This window comes from Ptychodera flava, chromosome 17 (assembly GCF_041260155.1).
Source record: "Ptychodera flava strain L36383 chromosome 17, AS_Pfla_20210202, whole genome shotgun sequence".
Lineage (NCBI taxonomy): Eukaryota > Metazoa > Hemichordata > Enteropneusta > Ptychoderidae > Ptychodera > Ptychodera flava.
Window position 1 is genome coordinate 5,811,324 of NC_091944.1, and position 24,625 is coordinate 5,835,948.

Genomic DNA, 24,625 nt, shown 5'->3' on the forward strand with positions numbered 1-24,625 from the left:
CTTGGTCGATAGTACTTTTGAATCACAACACGGGCTCATACTTGCCTAAAATATATCGTACTGGGCACGAATTTCATCATTCAGTTGCATTTTTGTCTTCAGACAAGCGCGATACACCGAACAAATTGAATATGTCAAGACCAACCAATCAGCGAGGAGAAATAATAACAGGAAACGTCACATCACGTGGTTCAACAAGAACGTGGAAACTAATATCGGCAAGAAATTTCTTCAACTTGTTGACAAACACTTTCTAATGGGGGTCTCAACTTCACAAGATCTTCAAGAGGAACACAATTAAATGAGTCACAGCTGTGTGAAGAATATATCAAATCACATAATAAGAGGGTAATACAAATAATAATAAGAGGGTAAGACAAATCTACGTTGTTAAACAAACGCTCTGAGTTGGTTTCAAAATGTCGCCAACAAAACAAATATCATTAATCAAATTTGAACACTATACCTACAAATAGAATGGTACGTCCCAAACATTTAAATGAGAGTGTAGGGCTAAAAATCCTTTAACTTCTGTCTGAAGATTACAGGATTACAGGATGCATGAAACTTAACAGATATTATTGCTTTGTACTTGACGTAATTTGTGTTATTACAAGGGATCTCCTGCCCTGCGATACTCTCTCTCTCCCTCTCTCTCTCTCTCTCTCTCTCTCTCTCTCTCTCTCTCTCTCTCTCTCTCTCTCTCTCTCTCTCTCTCTCTCGCAATGTACCGCTCTGAGCGCCTTGGAGATTTTCTCTGACTGGAAATTCAAATTGTAGAGTTAAAGACAGGACGAGAAAGGACGAAACGAAATTTCTCGATGTGTTTTATCATCGTTAGTCGTGATAACGGATTGAGTAGACTTTTGCCAAAGACAGGTGGAGAATGATGAAATTACTCGATACATGTATCCACTGAACTACAGTACCAATACAAAACCTTTGAATACGACCTACTACCAGAGTTCTCCTTGGGCCACTGGTTATGTTCTCTTAGTATCTGTACCTACATCCATCAACTTGCTACGTTAAAAGTGATGGGTGACAAGCGCTGTCTCTTGTAGTTATCTTCGTTTTTGCTAAGCTTTTCTGCCCTAAAATTCTCGTAAACTAAAGACATGTAATTCGTCAGCACGGTACATCAACTTGAACGTATTATTTCTTCTATGGCCGTTTCCTGAATTGCATAAACCTAGAAACTCAAATATTACTGTGATTATTTAATCACTTTTGTTTCTATTAGCGTCTTTGCCTCCGTTGCTAACACTATTCGAATACTTCATTTGAATGCAGCATCCCTATCCATAACTTGTATTGTATAAAATAAAACAACCAACCCTAACTCTTCGATGCTAATGAAATGATGAGGTAAAAAGTGTTATTCAGAAAATTTGAGAGAGAGAGAGAGAGAGAGAGAGAGAGAGAGAGAGAGAGAGAGAGAGAGAGAGAGAGAGAGAGAGAGAGAGAGAGAGAGAGAGAGAGAGAGAGATGCATATATTTATATGGAGGTTAGAGTACCGGGATGGAAGACTCTACAACGATATTGCGAATTGTGTCAATGTTGTTTCCGAATAACCTTTATCATGATATCATTACGGTATAAGTCCTGAGCGCCTACCGCTGCTTTTGCACATAGTTCAGGAAGAACATTCGCCAGATCGATGAGTGATGTAGTTCACATTCACGTTCACTAATTATTTGTCCGTCGTACAATTTCAGGTAGCCTGAATCAAATTTCTATGAACGGGAAGTAAAACAGTATACCATTACACGTCAAAGTACGCATTCATGTTGCAGAAGCAGTCGAAGTATTATGTGAACGACCGACGATGACACTCCAGACTTTGAGCAACGGAGGCCATTATGCTGTTTATAACCGTGCAGTGAAGAAGTGGGACTTTGGCAAGTTTGATATCCAGAAAATTAACCTCTCTCGAGCAATGCGTTACGATAACCTTTCAATGTCGAATCGGAAACTAATAAAATTGCTACCCGACTGAAATATTAAACAAATTTCTATAAATAAAAGTTGTCGTCATGAGAGCAAATGCAATACCACAAACGGATGCCTGTGACCGAAAAGCGGAATTTATTCAACCTTCAAGAATATATTACAAACAACGACCTCAAGCCTACGCAGCGCATGTGTAATAAGTATTCCACATTAAAAAATAGTAGCAGGCCTGGAAATGAAACGACAGCGAAGACAAAGACATAACTCGGAAAAGCGGAATTACATCACTGGTAATGTTGTGAAAGTACAAATGAGCTGCATGCAAAGAAGGCAGTGGTGTTAGGAAAAGCTGCTTCGGCATGTTGTCTTTAGTCATGGTTCAAGAATCAAGAAATCAGCGTTGATCAGTGTCTTGGAAGTCTTCATTCTGCTGCCGTTGATCTTCGTTGAAGTCGTTTGACTGACGGAGCGGTCTTATGTCTTCCCTATAGTCGCCATTGTTAGGTTTTGGACCACCGTGCTTCCACCACTTTGGTCTATAGTGCTGTGAAAGCAACACAGAGGGCGTAATCTTTTTCTTGGAGGATATTCACGTTTGAAACCATATCAAAAGTACGTTGTGTCGAGTCCTTTCTGCTTCACGGTTCCCCATCACACTTTTCAGAAAAGTTTATTTAAACGGTTTATTATATTGTGCTGGTGATCTGGATAAGGTTTTGATTACGATTCGTTCAAACTGAAAGGATAATAAATCTTGACATTTAAACGTTTAAGTAAACGTTTATCTGATACTTGGGCCGAAACTAGAGTGTTTACTTCTGTAATGCAGGCTTCAAATCTAGGTAGATAGGTAGGAAAAGTTACGTTTTTTTTCTGGAGGATGATTTCAGTTTTAACACTTTCCGAGAGCATGTCATTTAGTTTCAGATAACATGACGACGTTCTAATGAATTATCGAATTTAAAGCTTTCTAGTAACATGACATAAATTGCTCTAAAGCAAATATTGAGTTTATAGTCGGTCTAAACTCTATGTCAAGCAGCCAGAAACATAGTTTTATGGGTTTTTTGGTCTCGTATTGAGAGGACTTTTCAGTGTCGGACTTGTTTTTCAATTTCAATCATTGTAGTTCATTTCCTCGGACAGTATGATAGATCAATCGGCGGTCGGTACCATCATGTATCTTTTTCTGAGCTAAACAATCTTATATTGGTCTATCCTTTGATCTTCGATCATCCCATCAGGTAAAATGATGAGGAACTGGAGCATCGTCAAAGACACTTTGATAGAAATGTGATTATTACCTGTGAGCCAGCCGTGCCTTGGATTTCAATCAGCACATAGACAACAAAGACTAAAGCCAAAGCGATCCTCTTATTCATTTCTTCCTGAAAAAAGACGTCGACAACAAGAAAAAATAGTGAAACACGTCGAACCAATTCTTGTAAGTCTAAGGCTAACGCTGAGTAGATATGAGATATAAGTTATTTCTCTGTACTGATTACTTGTGAAATGAAAGTGTTCTAATAAAATGAATTGTGTATGATGAGTTCATTTTTGAAGTTTAAGATATGTTATCTTATTACTTGCTTCGTACAACACCTTAATCACTTATCCATCAATATATAGACGATAACAACATAAATTGAAAACCAGCTTAATTTAAAGTTTTGTGACACTCGGACACTCTGGAATTTCTTCCGATAAGAAAGCTCACTCTTCCATGGAAAGACGATTCTTTTAGTCGCGAAAGATGGAAAACGTCAAAACTCGGTAAAGAGTGTTGTACAGTAATAACCAATAATTTTGATCATAGCGGTCAAAGCCGATATTGATTAAAATATGAGCACAAACCTACCTGTAGAACGTCCCTGAATTCAAAATCTGGCGATATAAGTTGTTGAACCAAACTGTTTCTGTGAGCTTCGACGCTCTACTTAAGTACGGATCTGACAGGAAACTTTTTCTACTTCATTAACACATTTCCGTAAGCTCACCATCACATCCCTATGTTGCTGAATCAAATATGTGAATGGACCGATTATTAACCGATAACATGAGTTATATATTAACCCGATATTCGATCACGGCATCGTCTTTCCATGACTACCACGATGGAGTTGTCAATCAATAGAAAAATCATAAGGAAAAGACCATGATTCGACTTAGTAGAATTAGTCAGAGATTTAGATGAACAACTAAGTTTGTAAAAGTTTCCGTCAAAGTGGTGAAAATCTTCTTTTAAATTAATCTCATTTTAATTAATCAAAAAGGCTTTGGCCTCACTGAAATGAGAGTCGAACGCAGCGGCTAGAAAGTTTGGAAAGATTGTTCTGTCCACTGACAAAGCACCAAAATAGTGTTTGTAAACAGCTTCTTATGACCATATAATATCATTAAATGTGAACTTGCTGATCTTCTGATCCAAAGGAGATAATGAAATACCTAAACAGTTTGTAATTGCTTTTCTCCTGAGTGGAACATGGTCTAAAGAGAGGTGAAGATAGATGAGACAAAGATCTCGATTCTCCATCAAAATATGAACCCATAACTGGGGCGAGGTACAGATTCTATACTACAAGACTTATACGATTATCCAATAGAATTGGAAGTATTGGATTTCACAAGATGCAGACAGTTTCTAGATGCAAATGCACGGTATTTCTGTCTGTCAGTCATCGTGGGATCTTTGTTGCCTAATTTGTGTGCGTACGATCAGCTATGTCACAGTGGTTAGTCAAATAAATATCTTAACGTTGAAATCTGAGTGCGCTCATCAAATTCATGTCTACTTGGTGTTCATTAATGGTTGATACTGTCAGTAGCTTATCAGTTCAAAGAATCGCAGAAACTATCAACTAAATGTTTCCTGAAAGAAGCAACATTCCATCATGCAAGTCATTGTACATTGTATATAAAATTCCGATATAAGTATCTGTTAAGAAAAATGACCCCTTCAACACTATTCTGCTTTAATTCCAGTGTCTCTATGGTTTCTGCTTGTCTGCTTTTCGCTCTATACATCTATTTTCAATCGTCTACACTTCTTCCTCCCTCCCCCCCCCTCCCTCTCTCTCCTCTCTCTCTCTCTCTCTCTCTCTCTCTCTCTCTCTCTCTCTCTCTCTCTCTCTCTCTCTCTCTCTCTCTCTCCCTCTACCCGGGAAAAGAATAACTGCAAAGCAATGATTAAATTCCTGATAGTACTCAACTTTGCATCCCGGTGACGTGAAATCAGCATTGGGAATATATGCTTGACAATGAATGTGTAGCTAATGCAAATGCAACCACGATATCGTAAACACACACTGACCTCAAATCAATCTTCATGAATTGTGGACGTCATGCACGTCACTCTTTTATGGTTATCTAGCATAATGTACATGTAACATGGAACACCACAATGCGGGTAACCTCCTGATGACGATTATACACCACAATTTATGTATGTCAATTTATTGCTTCAGATTTAGATTTTGTTATGCTAATTCCGTTCAGATTAAACAAAATCGTCGTTATTGCCGAAATGGTGTGATGAATGAATTCATACAAGCTCACTCACGCCGACATAGCATTCGTTTCAATTTCACTCACTGGGGAACAGCAAGCTTCTTGTTTTTAATTATCTTTACGATATAAAAGGTGTGCACAGGAAAGGGGAAACGACTAATATTTTTGAAAGGCCTTTGGATGTTTTACAAAAAACAAGAACGTGTGGTTTGAAACGTGTGAAGAAGTAGCCAAGATGCACTTTATTCATAGAAATCCGATGTTGACATACGGGATGTCACAACGCTGAGTGATGAACCAAACTCTTCATCGTTTATGGGCAATCCAGTAGAAAAGGGGACCCTAAAAACGAATGATTGCCATAAGTTCGTCGGATGGTTTCACCAAATAATTAATTCATTAATACAAGAACTACCGTTTTATTTTCCGTTTGAAGCATTCATACCACAGCGATACAAGGAGGTCATGACAGTGAACAGCTCTGCAGTTAGTCTGACTTGGCAACAGTGGTTTTTACTTTGTGGGTTTCAATGTATTTTTGGTAACCAACCAAGATATGTAAAGTCCTATTGACAGAAAGCACTATGCTTACAACTAACATATATCGGTATTAGTCAAATCGTCTTGACACTTACAAAATGGAATAGGGGTAACGGTTGAAGCATAGGGTCCTCAATCTCCGATGATGATGATGATGATGATGATGATGATGATGATGATGATGATGATGATGATGATGATGATGATGATGAAGATGATGATGATAAATATTTAAAAATGGAGAAAAATAAAAATATATTTGGACTCTGTAAATTTGTTGTTGTTGTTGTTGTTGTTGTTGCTATTGTTATTATTGTTATTGTTGTTGTTGTTGTTGATAGTAGTTGCAGAAAAGAACGAAGTTTGCTCTGCGAAATTCAATACAGCATAACTATACGTATGCGCTGCAAAATTCAATACAGCTTAACTGAAGTTACGCTGTATTGAATTTTGCAGCGCATACTTTGAGAAAAGAGATGGGCGAAAACAAATCAAAATCTAGAGGATGTAAACATATAAATCTTCCAACCTTCGGACACTTCCACTGTTCATTGTTTTAACATTTTGGCCAATTTGAGATAAAAACCAAAATCAAGGTGTAGACGATAAACTGAAAATTGCTCAGTCAGAAATATCCACGGGCAGTTTTCAACGCCGAGGGCGCTGTTCACTGTCAAGGGTCAAGAGGCGAACAGTGACCTGATCGGTTGTCGCGCTTAGATCAGCGCTCACAATCAGGTGTTGTTCCGTACCTGGGTTCCGAAAATTGTAAGTAAGAGGTTGACTCAAGTCGTGGGTAACAAGTATCGCCGGTAAACGATACCATTGCAACGATAACAGTAAGAGGAACTGAGGTTAGTGAAGTGATAAGCAATATTTATTTGTTAATTTGTGCTGTTGTTCAGAGCTGACGGACGTTTGCGTCAGTGTGACTACTATTATTTCCGGGTTGGTTGTAATGTGAGCACAGAAGCAAATATAGAGTCCCGAGTAGAATTCATCACTGAATGATCATTGATGATGTATCAATTGAGTAATTGAAAATACATTTTTCGGATATAACTCTTGGGTGATGATTTAACGACCATGACGAGGTTATACAGTCTATACCACTGCCCACTCTACTTACATATAGGCCTACATGATTAACAGATTACATGAGGGATGGTATACCAACTTACGCACACGATTTAAAAGGAAATACGAGTTGTCTCAAATCAAGGTCAAGCAATTTTCACAGCAGACATTTACTTAATTAAGTAAATCATACATTACAAAATGTGGTGCACAGTCTTTCGAAGTTATACATTGAGCCCGTAAAGGATGTTACCGTCCATTTTCAACTTCCGGGTTCATAGGGGAGCAAATTCGAACCCTGACATACATCATACTTAGATATTATTCCCTATATTTTTTCTTCGTTCAGCGAAGGAAAATACGAGTGACGTAATGACTGTGTCACCACGAGTCAAAGACGAGTGGTGACACGGTCATTACGTCACGAGTATTTTCCGAGCTGAACGAAGAAAAATATTAGGGAATAATATACTTATCACATGCACAAGCCAAGAATTCGTTATTTTTTTGCAAAATAAAATAAGTTTTCCATGACGATTCCGCGTTTAAACTTTTGAACTACTTTAGGAATAAATATCAGTACGCCGTGCACAAGTTGTCAATCATTTCCAGTCGTCCGTCGTGTGCGTTAGCGCTCACGTTCGTTCGTGTGTGGAGCAAATGACAGCTCTCGGTCTACACGTAGGCTACCTTCCGCAAAGTTATACTCTATTTCAAAGATAGTATAGTCCTAGAAATTTATCACAGACGAAGATACGCTATTTTTCGGGAACAAATATCGACTGAATCTCGACGGCGCGAACACTGTAAACGTCGCGCCTGACCCTGTTTGCAATGCGTACGGAACCCACGGTATACGCGACCAGCTTCGAGTTCGTTGTTTCCGCAAATTATTCACGTAATTCCTTCGGAATATACAGGCGGTACACTCTTGTGTTTACATTGTTCGGATTAGTAATGTCGTAGTCTGTGAAAATATCGATTTCATTACATGACTTTTGATCGTGGGAGAAACATCGGCCGCCATGTTGTTTGTTTACATATTTACGAGCACACCGAAGATCGACCAAAAAAAAGGTCCGACGCACCAAAATTGATGACATAGACGCGGGTTGTCGTGACGTAGAACGACCAGAGAATAATCCCGTATTTTTTGTTCGGAGACGACAAACTTGGCTTGTGCATGTGATAAATGTATTTGTCTATTGACATGTGTATGTCTGTTCGTCTGTCGTCTCAGTTTGTCAAGCCGGCTGACAGGATTCTACACCAAAGTCCCCTAAGGGACTGGTCAGTTTCTTCGGCCTGGGGGGGGGGGGGGCGGTGGATTATTTTTTGCCGACGTCAAAAAGTGGCTGACCCCCCCTATTCCAAATTTTGAAAACAGGGTGACCCCCCTATTCCAAATTTCAAAAACAGGGTGACCCCCCCCCCCCGGCGCCGACATAGGTAAAACAAAAGGTGGACAAACTATAATATATATATATATATATATATATATATATATATATATAATATTATATATATATATATATTATATATACATATATATATACATATATATTATATTTTACATTTTACATATATTCATATTTTAAATAGTCATTCTATGTTTTAATGAAATTGTTGACATGTCAGTTGTAAGATAGGAATTTCAAAGTGTCAATCTTAAAGTTTGAATACAGTACATTTTGAATGAGCTGTATTTTGAATGAGCTGTGAATGTATTTCACACTTTCTATGCTTAACCAGATGTCCTAAACTGTTGTCCAGAAATGGATGACAATCATTAATATCAAAGAGGAAAAAGCAGTGAATCAAAAACTTTGATGGGTGTTAAGACTTGCCAACCATCCAATTAAATCTCCTGAGGAGCCATAGAGAGCTTTTTTAGCCAAATCTGATGTGTACAGTGTCTGAGAGGACCTTCTCTTGTAACATTGAAACCATAAAAGCACAGCTAATAATGACAAAACTGCCTTTTTTAACTGTTATTTTGTTCATAAAAAAGCATCTTTCTACAGAAAACCTGTGACACAAAGGAAAATAATTGCATCAATGAGAAGGAAAGATATCTTGTCATTTTTCTATCCCTAAAATAAGTCACTGTATCAAATATATATTGTGAAATATTTGTGCATGTTGCTTCCTCATACTGAATTCTCATAGAGAGAACAGAAAAGTATCAGGAATTTGTCATCCTTTTCATATGAAATGCAGATTTCATAATGGTACACTTTCACTTAGCAAACATCAAGATATCTCTGATTTTTTAAAGTATTGCGCCCGAAGGGCGCGCCGAAAAATATGAACCATCCTGATATCTCTGATATATATGCCTTGTATATTAAAGTCATGCACCTGAAGGGCATGCTGAAAAATGTCTGATATATTAAAGTAATGAGCTTGAAGAGCACGCTGAAAAATATTGAACATACAGATATCTCTGATGTATGTATGCTTGATATGTTAAAGTTGGGCGTGCTGAAAAATATGACTGATTATTAAAGTTACGCGCCCGAAGGGCGCGCCGAAAAATACAACTGAATGATGAAATTTGTGGCTGACACTAGCATTTAGGCAATGATGAGCCTGTTTCAAAATTCAAAAACACAATGACCCCCCTATTGGGCATTTCAAAAACATGGTGACCCCCCCTATCACCAAAGTCAAAAACAGGGTGACCCCCCATGAATCCACCGGCCCCCCCCAGGCTGAAGAAACTGACCAGTCCCTAAAGTAATTTCTGCTTTGCAATTTGGTTAGCATGATTGATGCTAACTTGATTAACAATGTTTTTCAACGATATGGTATTCTCCCGAGGTTTTTATCACATAGAGTGAATCTACGGTAGCTACAGTGTTCATCCATACAATAGACTCTCTCTCTCTCTCTCTCTCTCTCTCTCTCTCTCTCTCTCTCTCTCTCTCTCTCTCTCTCTCTCTTAATTCTGTTAATCTCATATTTGACCTTGAAACTCACACTTTACCAAAGATTAGAGATCTCTGTCAATGCCTTTTCTCAACAGGTTCTGTCAACATGGCGAGCGGCTCTTACAACAAAAAGAAGCCCGAATGTAATTTACGACAACGGAATTTGACCCATTTACCGGATTGGGTGACCAAAGATAAGAGTCTAAAAAGACTTGTAAAGATAGACGCGAGATCGAACAACTTAAAAGACCTTCCTGATGCTTTTGAAGAGCTGAAATGTCTAGAAGTGCTATGGTTGTCAGTCAACGATTTCACAAATGTACCATCAGTTGTTATGAAATTGCAGTATTTGAGATGTTTAGAAATTGATCATAACAAACTAACAAAAATTCCCGCCTCTCTTTGCAACTTGGGTCTTGAAACCCTTGATTTAAGTCACAATAAAATATCTTCTCTGCCGAACGAAATACACAAGTTGAAGTACTTAAAGATTTTCAATATTAGCCACAATGAGCTTAAAGTCATCCATGAGTCAATCTGTGATTTGACAGGACTGTGCAAATTGAATGCCAGTCACAACAAACTCACCAAATTGCCCGTTGGCCTTGGTGTCCGACAGTGTAAGCTAGATTTAAGTGTAGGTGGCAATCCACTGCAAGAGCCCCCGATTGATGTGTGCAACAAGGGCATGGAGAGCATCCGTGAATATTGGATAGCGAAACAATCAGCTAAACAGCCCAACAAGCAAAACAAAGAATCTGCAGCAAGCCAAAAACAAGCTAGCAATGGGACGTACCCAAAAGCACATGAGCAACACGAGAATGGGGATCAGCCGGCGTCTGGTCCAGAAAGATCCACATCTGCAGGTTCAACTGGTGACATAAGGAAGACCAGTTGCTATAAAATGGAAAGGGAACCTCGTGGTGTAGCGATCATCATAAGCAATCATAAATTCACCAGAGAAGAGGATACCAGGGCAGGCACCGAAACTGATACAGGTATGAAAGATAGCTGTTGTTAGGTTGGCCTAAATAACATTGAAGTCAAAAGATGTGACAATGCTTGAAGCCCAAACTGACATTATCCCATGATGCTGTCTTTATGATGATGCTGCATATTTGATAATAATTCTGTATATGGAAGCTTGAGTCATTTACATGTACAAACAAACAAACAAACTATGTATGTTTGTATGTACATGTATGTATGTATGTATGTATGTATGTATGTATGTATGTATGTATGTATGTACATGTATGTATGTATGTATGTATGTATGTATGTATGTATGTATGAATGTATGTACATGAATGTATGTATGTATGTATTTATGTATGTATTTCACAGAGATGTTTTTCGATGCACTGATGAACTGTACTGTATTATTTGCAGAAAACTTGAAGAGGCTTTTCACACATCTGAAGTTCAATGTGTTGTTGTACAAGGACAAGACAGCAGAGGAGATTAAGAAGATCCTGGAAGTAGCAAGCATTCAAGACCACTCACAACATGACTGCTTCGTCGTTTGCATACTCTCCCACGGTGGACCAGGTGTGATCTATGGCTGTGACAGTGAACCTGTGCAAATTATAGAGTTAGCTCGCTACTTCACTGCCCCTAGTTGTAATACTCTTGCAGGAAAACCTAAGCTATTCTTCATGCAGGCTTGCCAGGGCAAAGAACCTTCACATGGCTTAATTCAGTTCCCTCCGGCAGACGCTGCCAGAGGAGGTAGAGGGAATGCACCAGCGGGCACCATAGTTCCTGTATGGTCAGACTTTCTCCTCGGGTACTCTACTTTCCCCGGATGCAAGTCTTATCGTGACCCTGATCCTAAGAAGGGCTCCTACTACATAAGTAAGTTGGTACATTGTATAAGGGAGCATCACAAAGAGTTCCATCTTTTGGACATCCTCACTATGGTGAACGCCGAAGTAGCACAGGAGAGCAACATGATGGTTCCTGCTCCCTTATTTACACTTACCAAAAGTGTTTATTTGTGAAAAACAGTGTCGAAGAGGTCAAAGTTTCTGTGTGAGGGACGATTTATCAAAAGGGATATGAAGATTAGAGAGTAAAATTGTGTAGAGGTCTACCCTTGTTTTTTCATAAGGTATAAAGACTTATATTGTTAGTGAGGAGTACATTTGATTGACGGTTTCAATCTCGGAATCTGCAAGGGTACCCCTCGAAATTGTATATTGAATAATTTGCACATCAACAAGCACTGTTTTGTGTCGAAACCTTTTTATATTTATAATTGATATTTCTAGGTTTGTATCATATATATTTTTGTATCTTGTCTAGTGTCAACAATATTAGAGGAGCGTGTCTTTCAAATAAAGCAATTATTCTCATAATAATAATGCACTGTGCTTCGTGTTGTCTTTCTGGAAAACCAGTATTTGCTAACAATCTTTATTATATTTTCCAGTATCTTTGCTCTGTCTGTAACATAATTTGTTTCTGCTCCGAACACTTTCATGTTATGGTAAATCCGCAGTGCTCAACTAATCAACAAAATTGAAATTAATTACGTATGATAGAAAATGCATTGTGATAGTGAGGTTCGTACTCTGTCTCTCAGCGTACAATAGAGTTGAGAGTCAGAAAAGATAATTGCTTTCCAGAACAAAAAAAAGGAAACCTACATGTTTATCAAAATCTACACCTATCATCACTTAAACCAAAACATAAACTCCATCGATGTCAACATTGCCAAGCTAGACTTCCGATACAACAACACACTGACTCTAACTGATCCAACTGTAATGTTTGTGTAGCTTCCACATCTCCGGGTTATGCATAGGTTGTAGTGAGTGGGAGTTCGCTGGCGCCTTTCGATCATGATCTGCACAGACGGTTTTAATCACATGGTACAGTTTGTATGGTTGTAAGTAGTATTCTATTCTTACAGTTACTAACAGTGATTGAAGACCAATCTGAAGATATAAAGAGCACAAACTCGTGTATTGGATCTGTGAAGTTGTATATGGTAAATAAAAGTGCTCGATGCCTAAAGCAGAGCGTTATGAAATATAACACATATTACTTCGAGTACAAAGTATAAATAAGTAAGTATATATATATATATATATATATATATATATATATATATATATATATATATATATGGAGATACACAAGAAGAATTTGCCTTTTTCTCTTCCAAGAGTTGAATTTCGAGTGTTTTTTTTTCAGGAATAACTATTCTCACGTGATGAATAAAAATGATCAAAGTGTCTAACATCATTTGGTGTATGCCCTACATTATTCACTGCTAGGGTCAACCAATATGTCCAAGGCCAATTGAGCAACGTCCACATTTAATGTTAGCAACCTCCACATTTAATGTTTAACATCTTTTGTTTAACATAGTTTCTGACATCTTCCTACACAATGGTGTTTAATGGTTTAACATCTTCTGGTTGTGATACTCATAAATGCATTTATTTCAGTACTTGAGGCCACTGGCCAAAATCGTTAACGTAAAAGAACAGTATGGAAATACACAACAACTGGTCGTTATTTGTAAGAAAGTATGCTTGGCACGTGTCATACAATATGTAAATAAAGCTAAACCATTAGATTAAAACGTTCTTCTCTGAACTTTGTTGCAAAGAAAATGAATCTACTGAGTTTCTCAGCGTGTTCTCATTTTGGATGACAAAAGTATACACAGCTTATACGTAAGAAGTGGGTTGATGTAAATAGCGATGTATTTGATTCCTTAGATGTTTGTATTTGGGGCAAACCATAGACCGTAGAGAAAACTAGGGTCTATGGGCAAACTAGTAAAAAAATGGTACTGGTCCTCAACAAGATTTAGGTGACACATATGACACGTTCTATCTATTCTAGGAATCTTATTCCACTGTCCTGTTTCGATTCTGTGTGTCCAGCAGTCCGAAATTTACAAAGTGCAGTTTTAAACACCTGTTTATCTACAGTTCAAGTATGACTCAAATATAAAATCGTTAAAGATCCAGTTTTCTGGAATTTTCATACCAATATTCTAAGTCTGCACATTGATGTCAATACTTCTCTGTTTGAAAGTCTCTAGAAAAACAGCCTCATTACTTACCCCTTGCCGATCCCACACTTTTCCAAACCCATAGCTTTGAAATAAAAATCTAACACTTTTGACCCAAAGTCGTTTATCTGTTTACATCAATTTCACTCCTTTGGAATTCATAACATTTATAAGCAAGCCTGTTCTTCCACATGTTTAAAATTCTCGACCAAAATTTAACAATTCTACATTATCTGTGCACCCCTAGGGTGACTCTACCAAGTTCTCTTCTCATTGCTATTGCTGATGTTGTTATATATATTGAAAATTTAGCGTAACATCTGAATGTGGCTCTTTTTCAGTATAGTGGCTGGATGAACCCCAAATTTCTGACACACAAAAGAAGTGGAAGGATTTTAAAATCCAAGTTTTTCAGGCCTAACTAAACCGGTAAAGTAGCAAAGTAGCAAAACCTCTTTTAAAATGAAAGGGCCTTTAAAAGGCTCCAGGTGACCCAATTGGAGTCGTGATATCTCCCCGATTATTCACTGATGGGGTCAACTAGCATGTCCAAGGGCAATCGAGCAAACAGCCTATCATTCATTGGAGAACATTTTCGTTGTGCGCTCCTCTCATGCAGAAGGCTCCTGCAGAAAGGATGAAATTAATAGACAAAGAATGTGAGCAAGTAGAGACTCCAACTTCATGTGCATCACTATTTCATCCAAAAATATGGATTTTGTGCTCCATAAGTTGGCTACAACTGGTTTAAATTACATCCAAAAACTTTAAGATCAGCTTGATTTTTAAATTCAGAATTGTTCCTTAAAATATCAGATAAACAAATAATACCTTTTTTGTACAAATATGGATGAAAAACAGCTACTCAAATACTATGCAATATTTTCAGGCATTACTTTAAAGTATTCTACTTGAACTGCCAAGACCGATTTCATGTTTGTTTTTAAACAAAATTTCAACAGATTTGTTTTCAATCCTGGAACTACGAAACAATGAAAATAGTACCTTTAGACATTAACATTATTTTTGTTTCATCTGGTAAAACTGATACTGATATTCTCAAACGGGCCTACCATGAATACCAGGCATTCGATTTGGAACCGGGATATCCAATTGTCCGTCCCTAACGTGGTATGACTTTCTTGGGGTCTAAAACGACTAGCCCTAAAAGCATTCATTGTGATTACGTACGATTAATAATCATGTTCTGAAAATTAAACGATATCAGCGCGTCCAACGAAAGACGACAACAGTAAGTTAAACATAGATACCTTGCAAGCATGTGGTGTCGCTTTTCTGAAGACTTGAGGGCGGCGTGAATAAGGAACAGATTGAAGACGTCTCTCTGTAAGTGAAAACAGATGAGACTACTTAAATAGCTACCACTTTGGTCAATTTCTCATTTTGCTTTTCAAACTTCTTGAATTGATTGAAATACACATTTACTTTAAAGAGAAACACATTAATACCTGAGTACACCACAGTTCCATTGGCCATCGAAATGTTTATGCAATAGTCGCATCGAGGGTAAGTGCAGCAGTGACGTCTGAGTAGCTACCCAAGATCTTAAATTCGTCTAACCCAGATCTACAGCTCGAGTACAGGCTTCAAGAAAATCAACAGCTTATCTTTCCTCGTAAAGGCAACGAAGAAAACTAACTTACGAACAGAAACTATTAAAATGTTGCAGGTAATTCGACTTCTTGATACAAAGACTTCAAACACCTACGAAGTGTTATACCTAGCGTGTACAGCCGCATGATTGAAGAGATTTGCACATTCAAGCAAGTCCATTTTCAGTCAACCTTCAGCACATATGATATATTATGGTGTTTTTTTTCACTTTGGAATCAAAGTTCTTTCATGAATGAATGTATTGAGTTGAGGGGCGGCTTTTTACCTGTGCTTTGCTTCCGCCAATCTCTTGAATTCTGTATTTAATTGGTGTCATGATGTCGACCGCTCTGCCGTATTCACCGTTATCATAAGCTTGAAATGATTCACACAGGGAGACACCGACATCTCTGAACACCTGCGTCTTGGCATTTTCTTCATCTGCATTGCTGAAACAGTGAGATTTAGAAAAAAATATGACAACATAGCATCGTACTGTATAACAGAATACACTTATACGTCCCAAGATATGATGTATTATGTCTTCAATGACTGAAAGCGACTTTCTGATACGATTCCCATTAGTAATGAATATAATGAATAACAAATTATCAAAATGGGATAAATCGTTTATTTTTTGTTCATATCTATTGTATGATTGAAAATCCACTAATGAAAGTTGAGATCATCAAGTATTTACCTTATGAAGTCCTTAATGGACTCAATCAACTTTTCAGCAACCTCAAATTGTTTCGCTCGTTGTGATGCCATTAAGCCATGTATGTCATTAAACATGTACACGTGGTCATGGAGATGGGGAAGGAATTGTTCGTGTACCTTCTGCCATCTGTCGCCGACATTGACACCTGCCAAAACGACAAAAAACACTGATTTATTGGAAACAATTGTGAAGGAAAGACACTGTAATTTATCGCTTGTCAAACGTACATACAGATCATTCACGTAAATATTCATTGGTGCGGTACAATGTTTTCCTTTAATCAAATTTGAACATAAATTTTCTAACTACGGCATTGACTATTTGATTATTCCCAATTAAACTGAAATTACTTTCGATAATTGTCCGGAGAGTGGCAATAACCAGAGTGGAAAGTTATTGAAATTTTAGTATAGACTTATTTCAAATGTAGATTTCATGATGGTAAAGTATTTTTACTTCGGAATAAAATGTGTCAATATTGACTGTGATATGAGCACCATTGTTTGTGCTAGCTCTAACTCTGTGAGAATAATTGATCTTCAATGAATATATATATATATATATATATATATATATATATATATATATATATATATATATATATATATATATATATATATATATATATATATATATATATATATACACACATTAGAAATCATCTTCACAGCATTGGAGTGTCTCATGTCACGGATGTCATTAAATTAACATGTAGAATACCAGGCCAGTCTTCCTTTTGTGTATGTGTGGACTCCACAGATGACGAAGATATTGTTTTTAATGGCAACAACTGGCCCAGAGGCACTCGCATTCGACCGTACAAAGACAGAACACAGAATTCGGCTCTCGTAATAATCGCCCGAAATCACAGGGTCACGGCTATCAATCGTATAATCGCTTCAACACACTAGGTCACCGCTATCAATCGTATAAATTATTAATACACAAGGACATGATCATTCGACGCTCAATTTGGATAATGCTGCTCATCGATCTTATCTGCAACAACATAACCAGCTTGAGACGTATGGTAGAGGACGTCACCAATACCCCCGGATCATGTAAATATTTTGTTATTTTCTGACATTGGGAATTTCGATAAATATCAAATGGATTTTAGTGTTTGCTCTTATATAGTAATTATGTTACTAGGGCTGCTATGTCATTAAAGACTTGTAGTATTGATGATGTTAAGAGCAGAGATGAAGCATGTAAACTTGTAGATACCATGTGTAATGACGTCGCTAATATCATGCATAGTTCATGTAAGAAGGTGTTCCTGATACTCATCAACGTTATAAAGGCCGTTTCAAGAAAAATAACTGGTGGAATAATGATTGTCTTGTGACACGTAATAGGCAACGTTTTTGGTTTAGCATATGGAAATCCTGTGGCAGACCTCGTAGTGGACAAATTTATTTATGCTACAAAGCAGCGAAAAAGACATACAGGAATTCATGTAATCGAGCAATGAATAGCAAGATAAATGGCGTTTCTCGTTTGCTCAACTCACTGTATACTTGCCGTAGTTTAAGGAAATTTTGGAATTGCATTCGTAAGACAAAACATGATACATCTCAAAATAACGATGCCAGTATTGATATTACGAAGTTCTACGATCACTTCACCAGTAAATTTAGTATGACTAGTTGTACTAGTGAGGCTATGTCGACTGCAAAACTTAAGGTTCGAGATAAATGCACCAGCCTAATGGATGTTACCTTTTCTGACTTTGTTATGTCTGAATCTATGCTCGTTGCGTACATAAAGAAGCTGAGATCTGGCTGTGCACCCGGAGCAGACTGTATAATGTCTGAACATTTGAAATATTCCATTAACTCTAACGTTATTTATCATGTGAGTGTAATGTATTCTATCTGTTTTAAATTTTCTATTTCTATTTATTTTTTTATTTCGAGAACCAGCTCATCCATAAAAAAACATACAGAAAAAAGGGGGACTGATAAACTTTAAAAAAACTATAAAAACACTAAATCATGAAGGAAATTAAAACTGACAGACAGAGAAAACTTTAAAAGCAGTCGGAAAACAGTCTTTTCCAGAACAGGCTACCACAAATTATATATGTATTGATAGCAGCACTAAAAAGAGAATTTTTACTATTCATCAGCCTCATATAAAATTTCGAGCGTAAAGTGCGCTGTTTACTTTCGAAAGTCAAAATGTTGCTCTGAACAAAAGTGTTCGAGATACTTAATCTTCTGTCAATACCAAACAAGATTCTAAAACCGTTGTTAAAAGCAACGCGAACATCATTGATACACTGATTTGTGAACTTACTCCAAAGATGTGAGCAGTACATAGAAGTACAATATGTTATAAAAAGTCTCGTTTTGACAGAGTACGAACAGTTCCAAAACTCACGGATTAACATGTTAGCTCTGGCATAAAACAACCTCATTTGACGCTTAATATCATCATTATCATCGCCATTGCTGTTGAAAATGACACCAAGATAAGAATGCTTATCTACAAAAGAAAGCTCTTTGTCATACAAGTACACATGCGGAATCTTACAAATATTTAGCATTTTAGGCAAAATGGCAAGACACTTAGATTTCAAAGCATTAAAGACAATATCATGGTCATAAGCATATTGAGTACAAATATTCAAGAGGTTGTTGATACCCTTTACACTAGGACAAATAAGTACTATATCATCAGCATATAACAGGTGATTCATGCACTTTCCACCGAGGAAGCAGCCGATATTTTTCTTAACAAGTAAATGACTAAGTTTATCAACATAAACTGAAAAAAGACGTGGAGAAAGTATGCCTCCTTGTCTCACACCATTACATGTTTTAAAATGTTTAGATAACACAGAACCCCATCTTACAGCAAATTCTTGATGCCTATACCAATAAACCAACATACGAACTATAAAATTCGGAATACCTCTATCAATCAATTTGCGAAATAATGTCCAATGGTTCACTTTATCGAAAGCTTTTGTCGCATCAAGAAAACAAAGGAAAACAGGGGTATTATGACGCTTATAAAAATCAATTATTTCTTTTACTAAAAATACACACATATCAGTTGAGTGACTTTCTTTAAAACCAAATTGATGATCACTTGTGTACAGTAGACTATCACACTTATCAAGAAAATACATCTTAGAAATGGCAGTGGCAATAGCAATAGGGCGATAATTCCCAGAATTAGTAACGTCACCATTTTTATTCTTTACAAGTGGAACCAAAGTGGTGTCCATCATGCGAGATGGCAAGTAACCATGGATATGCACTGCAGTAAGCATCACTGAGAGAAGAACGTGCAGGCGTGCATGCGCAAACTTTAAATGTTCAGCTGTAATGCCATCTGGACCAGCAGATTTACCAATGGCCAATTTTGCAATGTAATTTCTAATGGCAGTTGGAGTAAAAATCATATTCTCATCGAATGAAACACTCGAAATAGAATCTTTCACAAAACACTCATTACCGTTGTTGGTGACAGAGGAAAGCAGACTTGCAAAATGGTCACGCCATAAATTAGCAATGTCATGATGCCCATAACAGCCATCAATGGTTGATGCAAGAGGAGACTTCTTTTTACTACTAACACGCTTCCAAAACTCCTTGTTATTATTGTTACAGAGGTTGTCCGCTAAGGCGTTAGCTCTTATTTGAGACTCACTATTTTTACAGATCATAAAAACATACTTAAACTTAGCACGTGATGTCCTCATGAGATCAAAAATCGGACCTTGCCGGGGCCTGCCAGTGTCCCGCCACAACAGGAAAGCATCACGAGCAATGGCATGATAATCTTTAACATGTTGATTCCAACCTGGAATTGATTTAGCCCCATTATTACACTGGATATTAGAAGGAATGCTGTGCAAACCAGCATCCTTCAAAGCTTCAACAATATCATCATACAGTTTTTAAATTGATTGCAAATGAGAAGAGTTATTACAGTTTGAATTTCTACAAAAGAAAGCATCTTATCAATGTTAATTTCTCCAAGGTTATTACATGAACTGTTGAGATAACTATGCAATGATATATTTTGTATTGTTCCTTTGTCATTTACTAAAGGTTTACTTATCCCTTTGTTAAAGAAATCGACACTTGATCCTGCAGTACCAAAACATTACAGACCTTTGACCTTATCCTGTACATTTTCGAAAATTATTGAACTTTAATTCTCGATGTTTCCGGTCAACATGAATTTAGTGATTTACAGTTTGGTTTTGTTACTGGTAGAGGAACTGCCACTGCTGCAGCCTTAGCAAATGATGTAATTTCATACTGTAACAAACGAGGATCGACAGTTTATACTTGCTCTCTAGATGCAGAGGGAGCCTTTGATGCTGTACCTCATGATGTTTTGTTTTATAAAGCAATGGATGTACTTCCTAATCATTGCTGGAAGATTTTAGTGTATTGGTATAGGCATCTAAGCGTACAAATTAAGTGGGGTTCTAGTTTGAGTGAACCAGTTGTTGTGTCTGTAGGTACCCGTCAAGGAGGATTATCGTCTCCTTTTCTTTTTAATTTGTTTTATCAAGATTTAGTGGATGAATTGTCGTCATGTGTTGGAGGTATCAGGATTAATAATTTGTCTTTTAATGTTTTTTGTTATGCTGACGACTTATTGTTAGCTAGCCTTTCTGTTACTGGTCTTCAAAATATGATCGAGATTGCAAACAAATATATTACAAATCATGGCTTGTGTTTCAATCCTAAAAAGACAAACAGTGCTGTGTTATTTTCGGTCAATGTACACTTACACCTTATCCGTATTGATCACTAAGTGGTGTAAGACTGGATGAATGTGAAAGTGTGAACTATTTAGGTGTTACACTTTCATCGTCTAATCCTAATGAACACATCAGAAATAGAATAAATGCATGTAGGAAAGCTTTTTATGGACTTCAAGGCGCTGGATTTGGTAATGGCCATATTGACTGTAATGTACTCGCTTATGTATGGAATGCTGCCATAAGACCAGTTTTATTGTATGGTATTAACTGTGTACACATGTCTAAATCATCAATTAGTGAGGCCGAAAAAATCCAGTCAAAATTACTTAAAGCTGGGTTTGGCATTCACAAATATTGTAGAAGTACTTCTTTCCTGAAGGCAATTAATGTTATGAAAATTGATACGTCTCTTGAAATCAGTTCTCTTGATTTGATGAAATCCATCTTCAGTAATAAATCTCGTGCACGTTGTTTTTACCTGCATCTTTTGAATATGTATTTATGTGGTAGATTGCAGTGTCATACTGATTTAGTATCACGTGTTAATAGAATTTGTGTCAGAAATGGTATATCACTTTTGCGGTATATATTTGACAAGCGATATTCTCAAAATATCCTTAAAAATATGAAGACATGTTCAAGGCCAGATGGGCTGACTGACAGCATTCGCCAGTTGTTACTTGCAAAAGATTTATACAGTCGTCATCTTCTTAATATGTTTATTAAGACAATTTTAAACTTGGGATTTTTTTTGTCTTGTACAGAGTGTTTTCATTTAATACCTGATTTTTAAATTGTCATTGTATTAGTTTTTGTATTTCTCTTCTTTTGAAGGCTTTATTTTATATATATATATATATATATATATATATATATATATATATATATATATGTAAATATGTATATATATATCACGCTTGTTATAATCTTCTGTATCTAAGGACTCCAACGATAAGACCACGAAAATCACTACACCTGCACTAAACATATTTTGAGCCTAGCATCTTAGAAATTATTTACATGATTATTTGGTTTACCTTCAAACTCTAGGCGATAGAGAAAACACGATGCATCAGTCATATCGACCATCGCTCCATCACGCAAATAGTTATATAGCTGTGGATGTGAGAAAAAATGTTATTTATTACATACCTCGATGTCAGTGCAAATCAGTGCATTCATTTGAATAGGAACATTTGAATAGGAAGTTAGAGGGCCGGTGAACGATGTACTGACCGCTTTCCATGGCTACCCGGTCTAGTGAAGCCCTTTGACGTTTTCGACGTCAAAATAGACGCTTTACGCTAGATGTAAAATATCCATACGCCAAATGCTATTTTGACTTTCGTTAAAATCTGTGTGATACTGGTCGATAATGGTAAAATTGTTTGAAAATGCCCTGCATGTAACTAAATGGCATTATCATTAACTGTGAAGAGGCATGTAATAAAAATGATATTGCCTGAATACATGGGTTTATGTGCCCTCGCAGCAGGAGATATTTTGCCCTTTTAGCGTCGGGCAAATTGTCACCTGCCAGGGCTCGAAATTAGCGGTAGTCCAGCGTCTATAGACTAGTACCAACTTTTCCCTTTGGCTACCAAACCCATGAAATGGTAGCCCACACAGACTACAAAAGCCTGGGGCATGAAATTATTTGTGGACGATATAATGTTGATCATTGTGAGATGACGGACGCTCATACAGTCAACCAAGCTGGACACAGAAAGGCAAGACTAAGACTTTGTTATGCAAATTAATGGTGACAGTGCAATCGACTTTGTTGCGACAAACTTTCAATAAAATATCATTATCTGAACTGATGTACTTGGATGACAGGCTCGGGAAATGATGGCCAATGAAAATTCATTTTTATAGTTATTTAATCATAATGTATCAATCACAATAAAACACAAAATTATTCAAACTGCAAAAAAAGCCATCCACAAATTATTTTTTTCGAAGTGTACCAGATCATCCCATGATAGTGGAGAATTATAGCCAAAATTGCCACGAAAGTGTTAGGAACATGACGGTACCAAGTTGCAATCCTGAAATTCATAGCTAATCCGTTTTCAGCCATGTTATGTTTACACGTGTTGAGTAAAAAGTCGTTGTCATGGCGAACATAAAACATTGCATATAAGCTCTGCGTATGTGTGAATAGGTCGTCAAACTTTGAGGCGTCACCATTGTCCACTACACATGCTATACCATTCTCCTAAGGCTATGATCTGCAGGTATTGATGTTAAATGACTAGAAAATTCACTTCCTGGATAGATACCAATATTGTTAAGGGTAGCACACTGTCGATCAACTGTTTTACTGTAACATTAGCTTTCAAAGACATTCTTCCCAGCAAAAACGATCATAGCTTACAGGCAGCCTCCAAACCTCAAACAACGCATTGTCACCAGTAAACTCCCTACGACCATCCAATCGCATGGAACAACACCCTGTAATGAAACCAAATGCAAACTGTGCCCTCTCATCAATACCGCCATCACTGTAGTCGGACCCAATCAGAAGACTTTCAACATCAAAGGATCATATGACTGTGACTCCACCAACGTCATCTATGCTATCACCTGTATGTCCATCCGCTGTATACATTGGCCGAACAGGACAGCCACTGCGGAAACGCATCAACAATAAAAAATTCGACATAGAGAGCAATACAATATATAAACCTGTTGCTCACACTTTACCTAGCTGGACATTCTATCAATGATTTCCGTGTGGCCGTACTGTGAATGATCCATAGTAAAAGCACCATCTGAAGAGAGTCTGAAGAACTCAAAATCATACAAAATTTCGATTGTGTCAAAGAAGGACTCAATCGAGATTACAGATTTTTAACACATTACAAATAACTATGTTGGCTGTGATTTACCCCAGTTATTTCTACCATTGTTTTCACACCTTTGCTCAAACCCTTTCATTCACTATGACACTTTCCTTTGGCATTGTCCATTACCCACAATGCATTTGTCGATTTTGTCAATTCTGCAAGTACATCTGATGAAGGAGACTGTTGTCTTCGAAAGGCAACACTGTGCTACCCTTGACAATATTGGTATCAGTCAAGATCAACACGGCTCTATTGAAACTTTCCTGGATATAATCATGAAAAATAAATCTTTCATCGTCGAGATATAAATAAAAATATCCTTTACAAAAAATTCTTCATTCATGCATGGGCTACCAGACCTTGTCACTGGGCTACCAACTTCAGAAAATGGTAGCCCAAGTGGACTACCAGGGAAAAAAGTTAATTTCGAGCCCTTCCTGCTCTCGGGCACATATAAACCCAAATATTCAGGCAATATCGGGCACATAAACCTATGTATTCAGGTAATAACGTATAATATGAAAATTAGCCGTATTATATCATAACAGTATATTGATGGCGCAAATACAGTGATCTGATTGGTCGAGACGCGAAAAGAACTGTGGTATATTGGCTGGCAGACGCGCGAGTCTTACCAGGAGAAAAAAATCCGTTTTTGA

The 24,625-nt window shown here is 37.2% G+C and overlaps 2 protein-coding genes across 4 annotated transcripts in view; one reads left to right on the forward strand and one right to left on the reverse strand.

Moving 5' to 3' along the window:
* Window positions 1-2,072: 2,072 nt before the first annotated feature.
* Window positions 2,073-24,625, reverse strand: part of LOC139115246 (tetratricopeptide repeat protein 38-like) — a 260,249-nt gene continuing 237,696 nt past the window's right edge. For 2 of the 3 annotated variants that reach the window (XM_070677221.1, XM_070677219.1), the window contains 4 exons: window positions 16,359-16,524; window positions 15,945-16,107; window positions 15,316-15,389; window positions 13,127-14,670 (listed from right to left, as the gene is read on the reverse strand). In XM_070677221.1, coding sequence (XP_070533322.1) covers window positions 14,565-14,670; window positions 15,316-15,389; window positions 15,945-16,107; window positions 16,359-16,524 — 509 coding nt within the window. In that variant the 3' untranslated portion in view covers window positions 13,127-14,564. Of the gene's footprint in view, window positions 2,499-3,258; window positions 3,343-3,812; window positions 3,970-13,126; window positions 14,671-15,315; window positions 15,390-15,944; window positions 16,108-16,358; window positions 16,525-24,625 lie in introns of those variants that run through there. The other variant, XR_011548080.1, reaches the window with a different exon arrangement.
* Window positions 6,667-12,376, forward strand: LOC139115243 (caspase-7-like). The gene is made up of 3 exons (XM_070677217.1): window positions 6,667-6,855; window positions 10,107-11,009; window positions 11,404-12,376. Exons 2-3 carry the CDS (start codon window positions 10,118-10,120, stop codon window positions 12,012-12,014), a joined length of 1,503 nt encoding a protein of 500 aa, XP_070533318.1. The 5' UTR covers window positions 6,667-6,855; window positions 10,107-10,117; the 3' UTR covers window positions 12,015-12,376.

Coding starts and splice junctions, on each gene's coding strand:
- LOC139115243 (XM_070677217.1), top strand. CDS start 10,118: ATGGCGAGCGGCTCTTACAACAAAAAGAAGCCCGAATGTAATTTACGA. Junction 11,010..11,403: donor AGGCACCGAAACTGATACAG/GTATGAAAGATA, acceptor TATTATTTGCAG/AAAACTTGAAGAGGCTTTTC.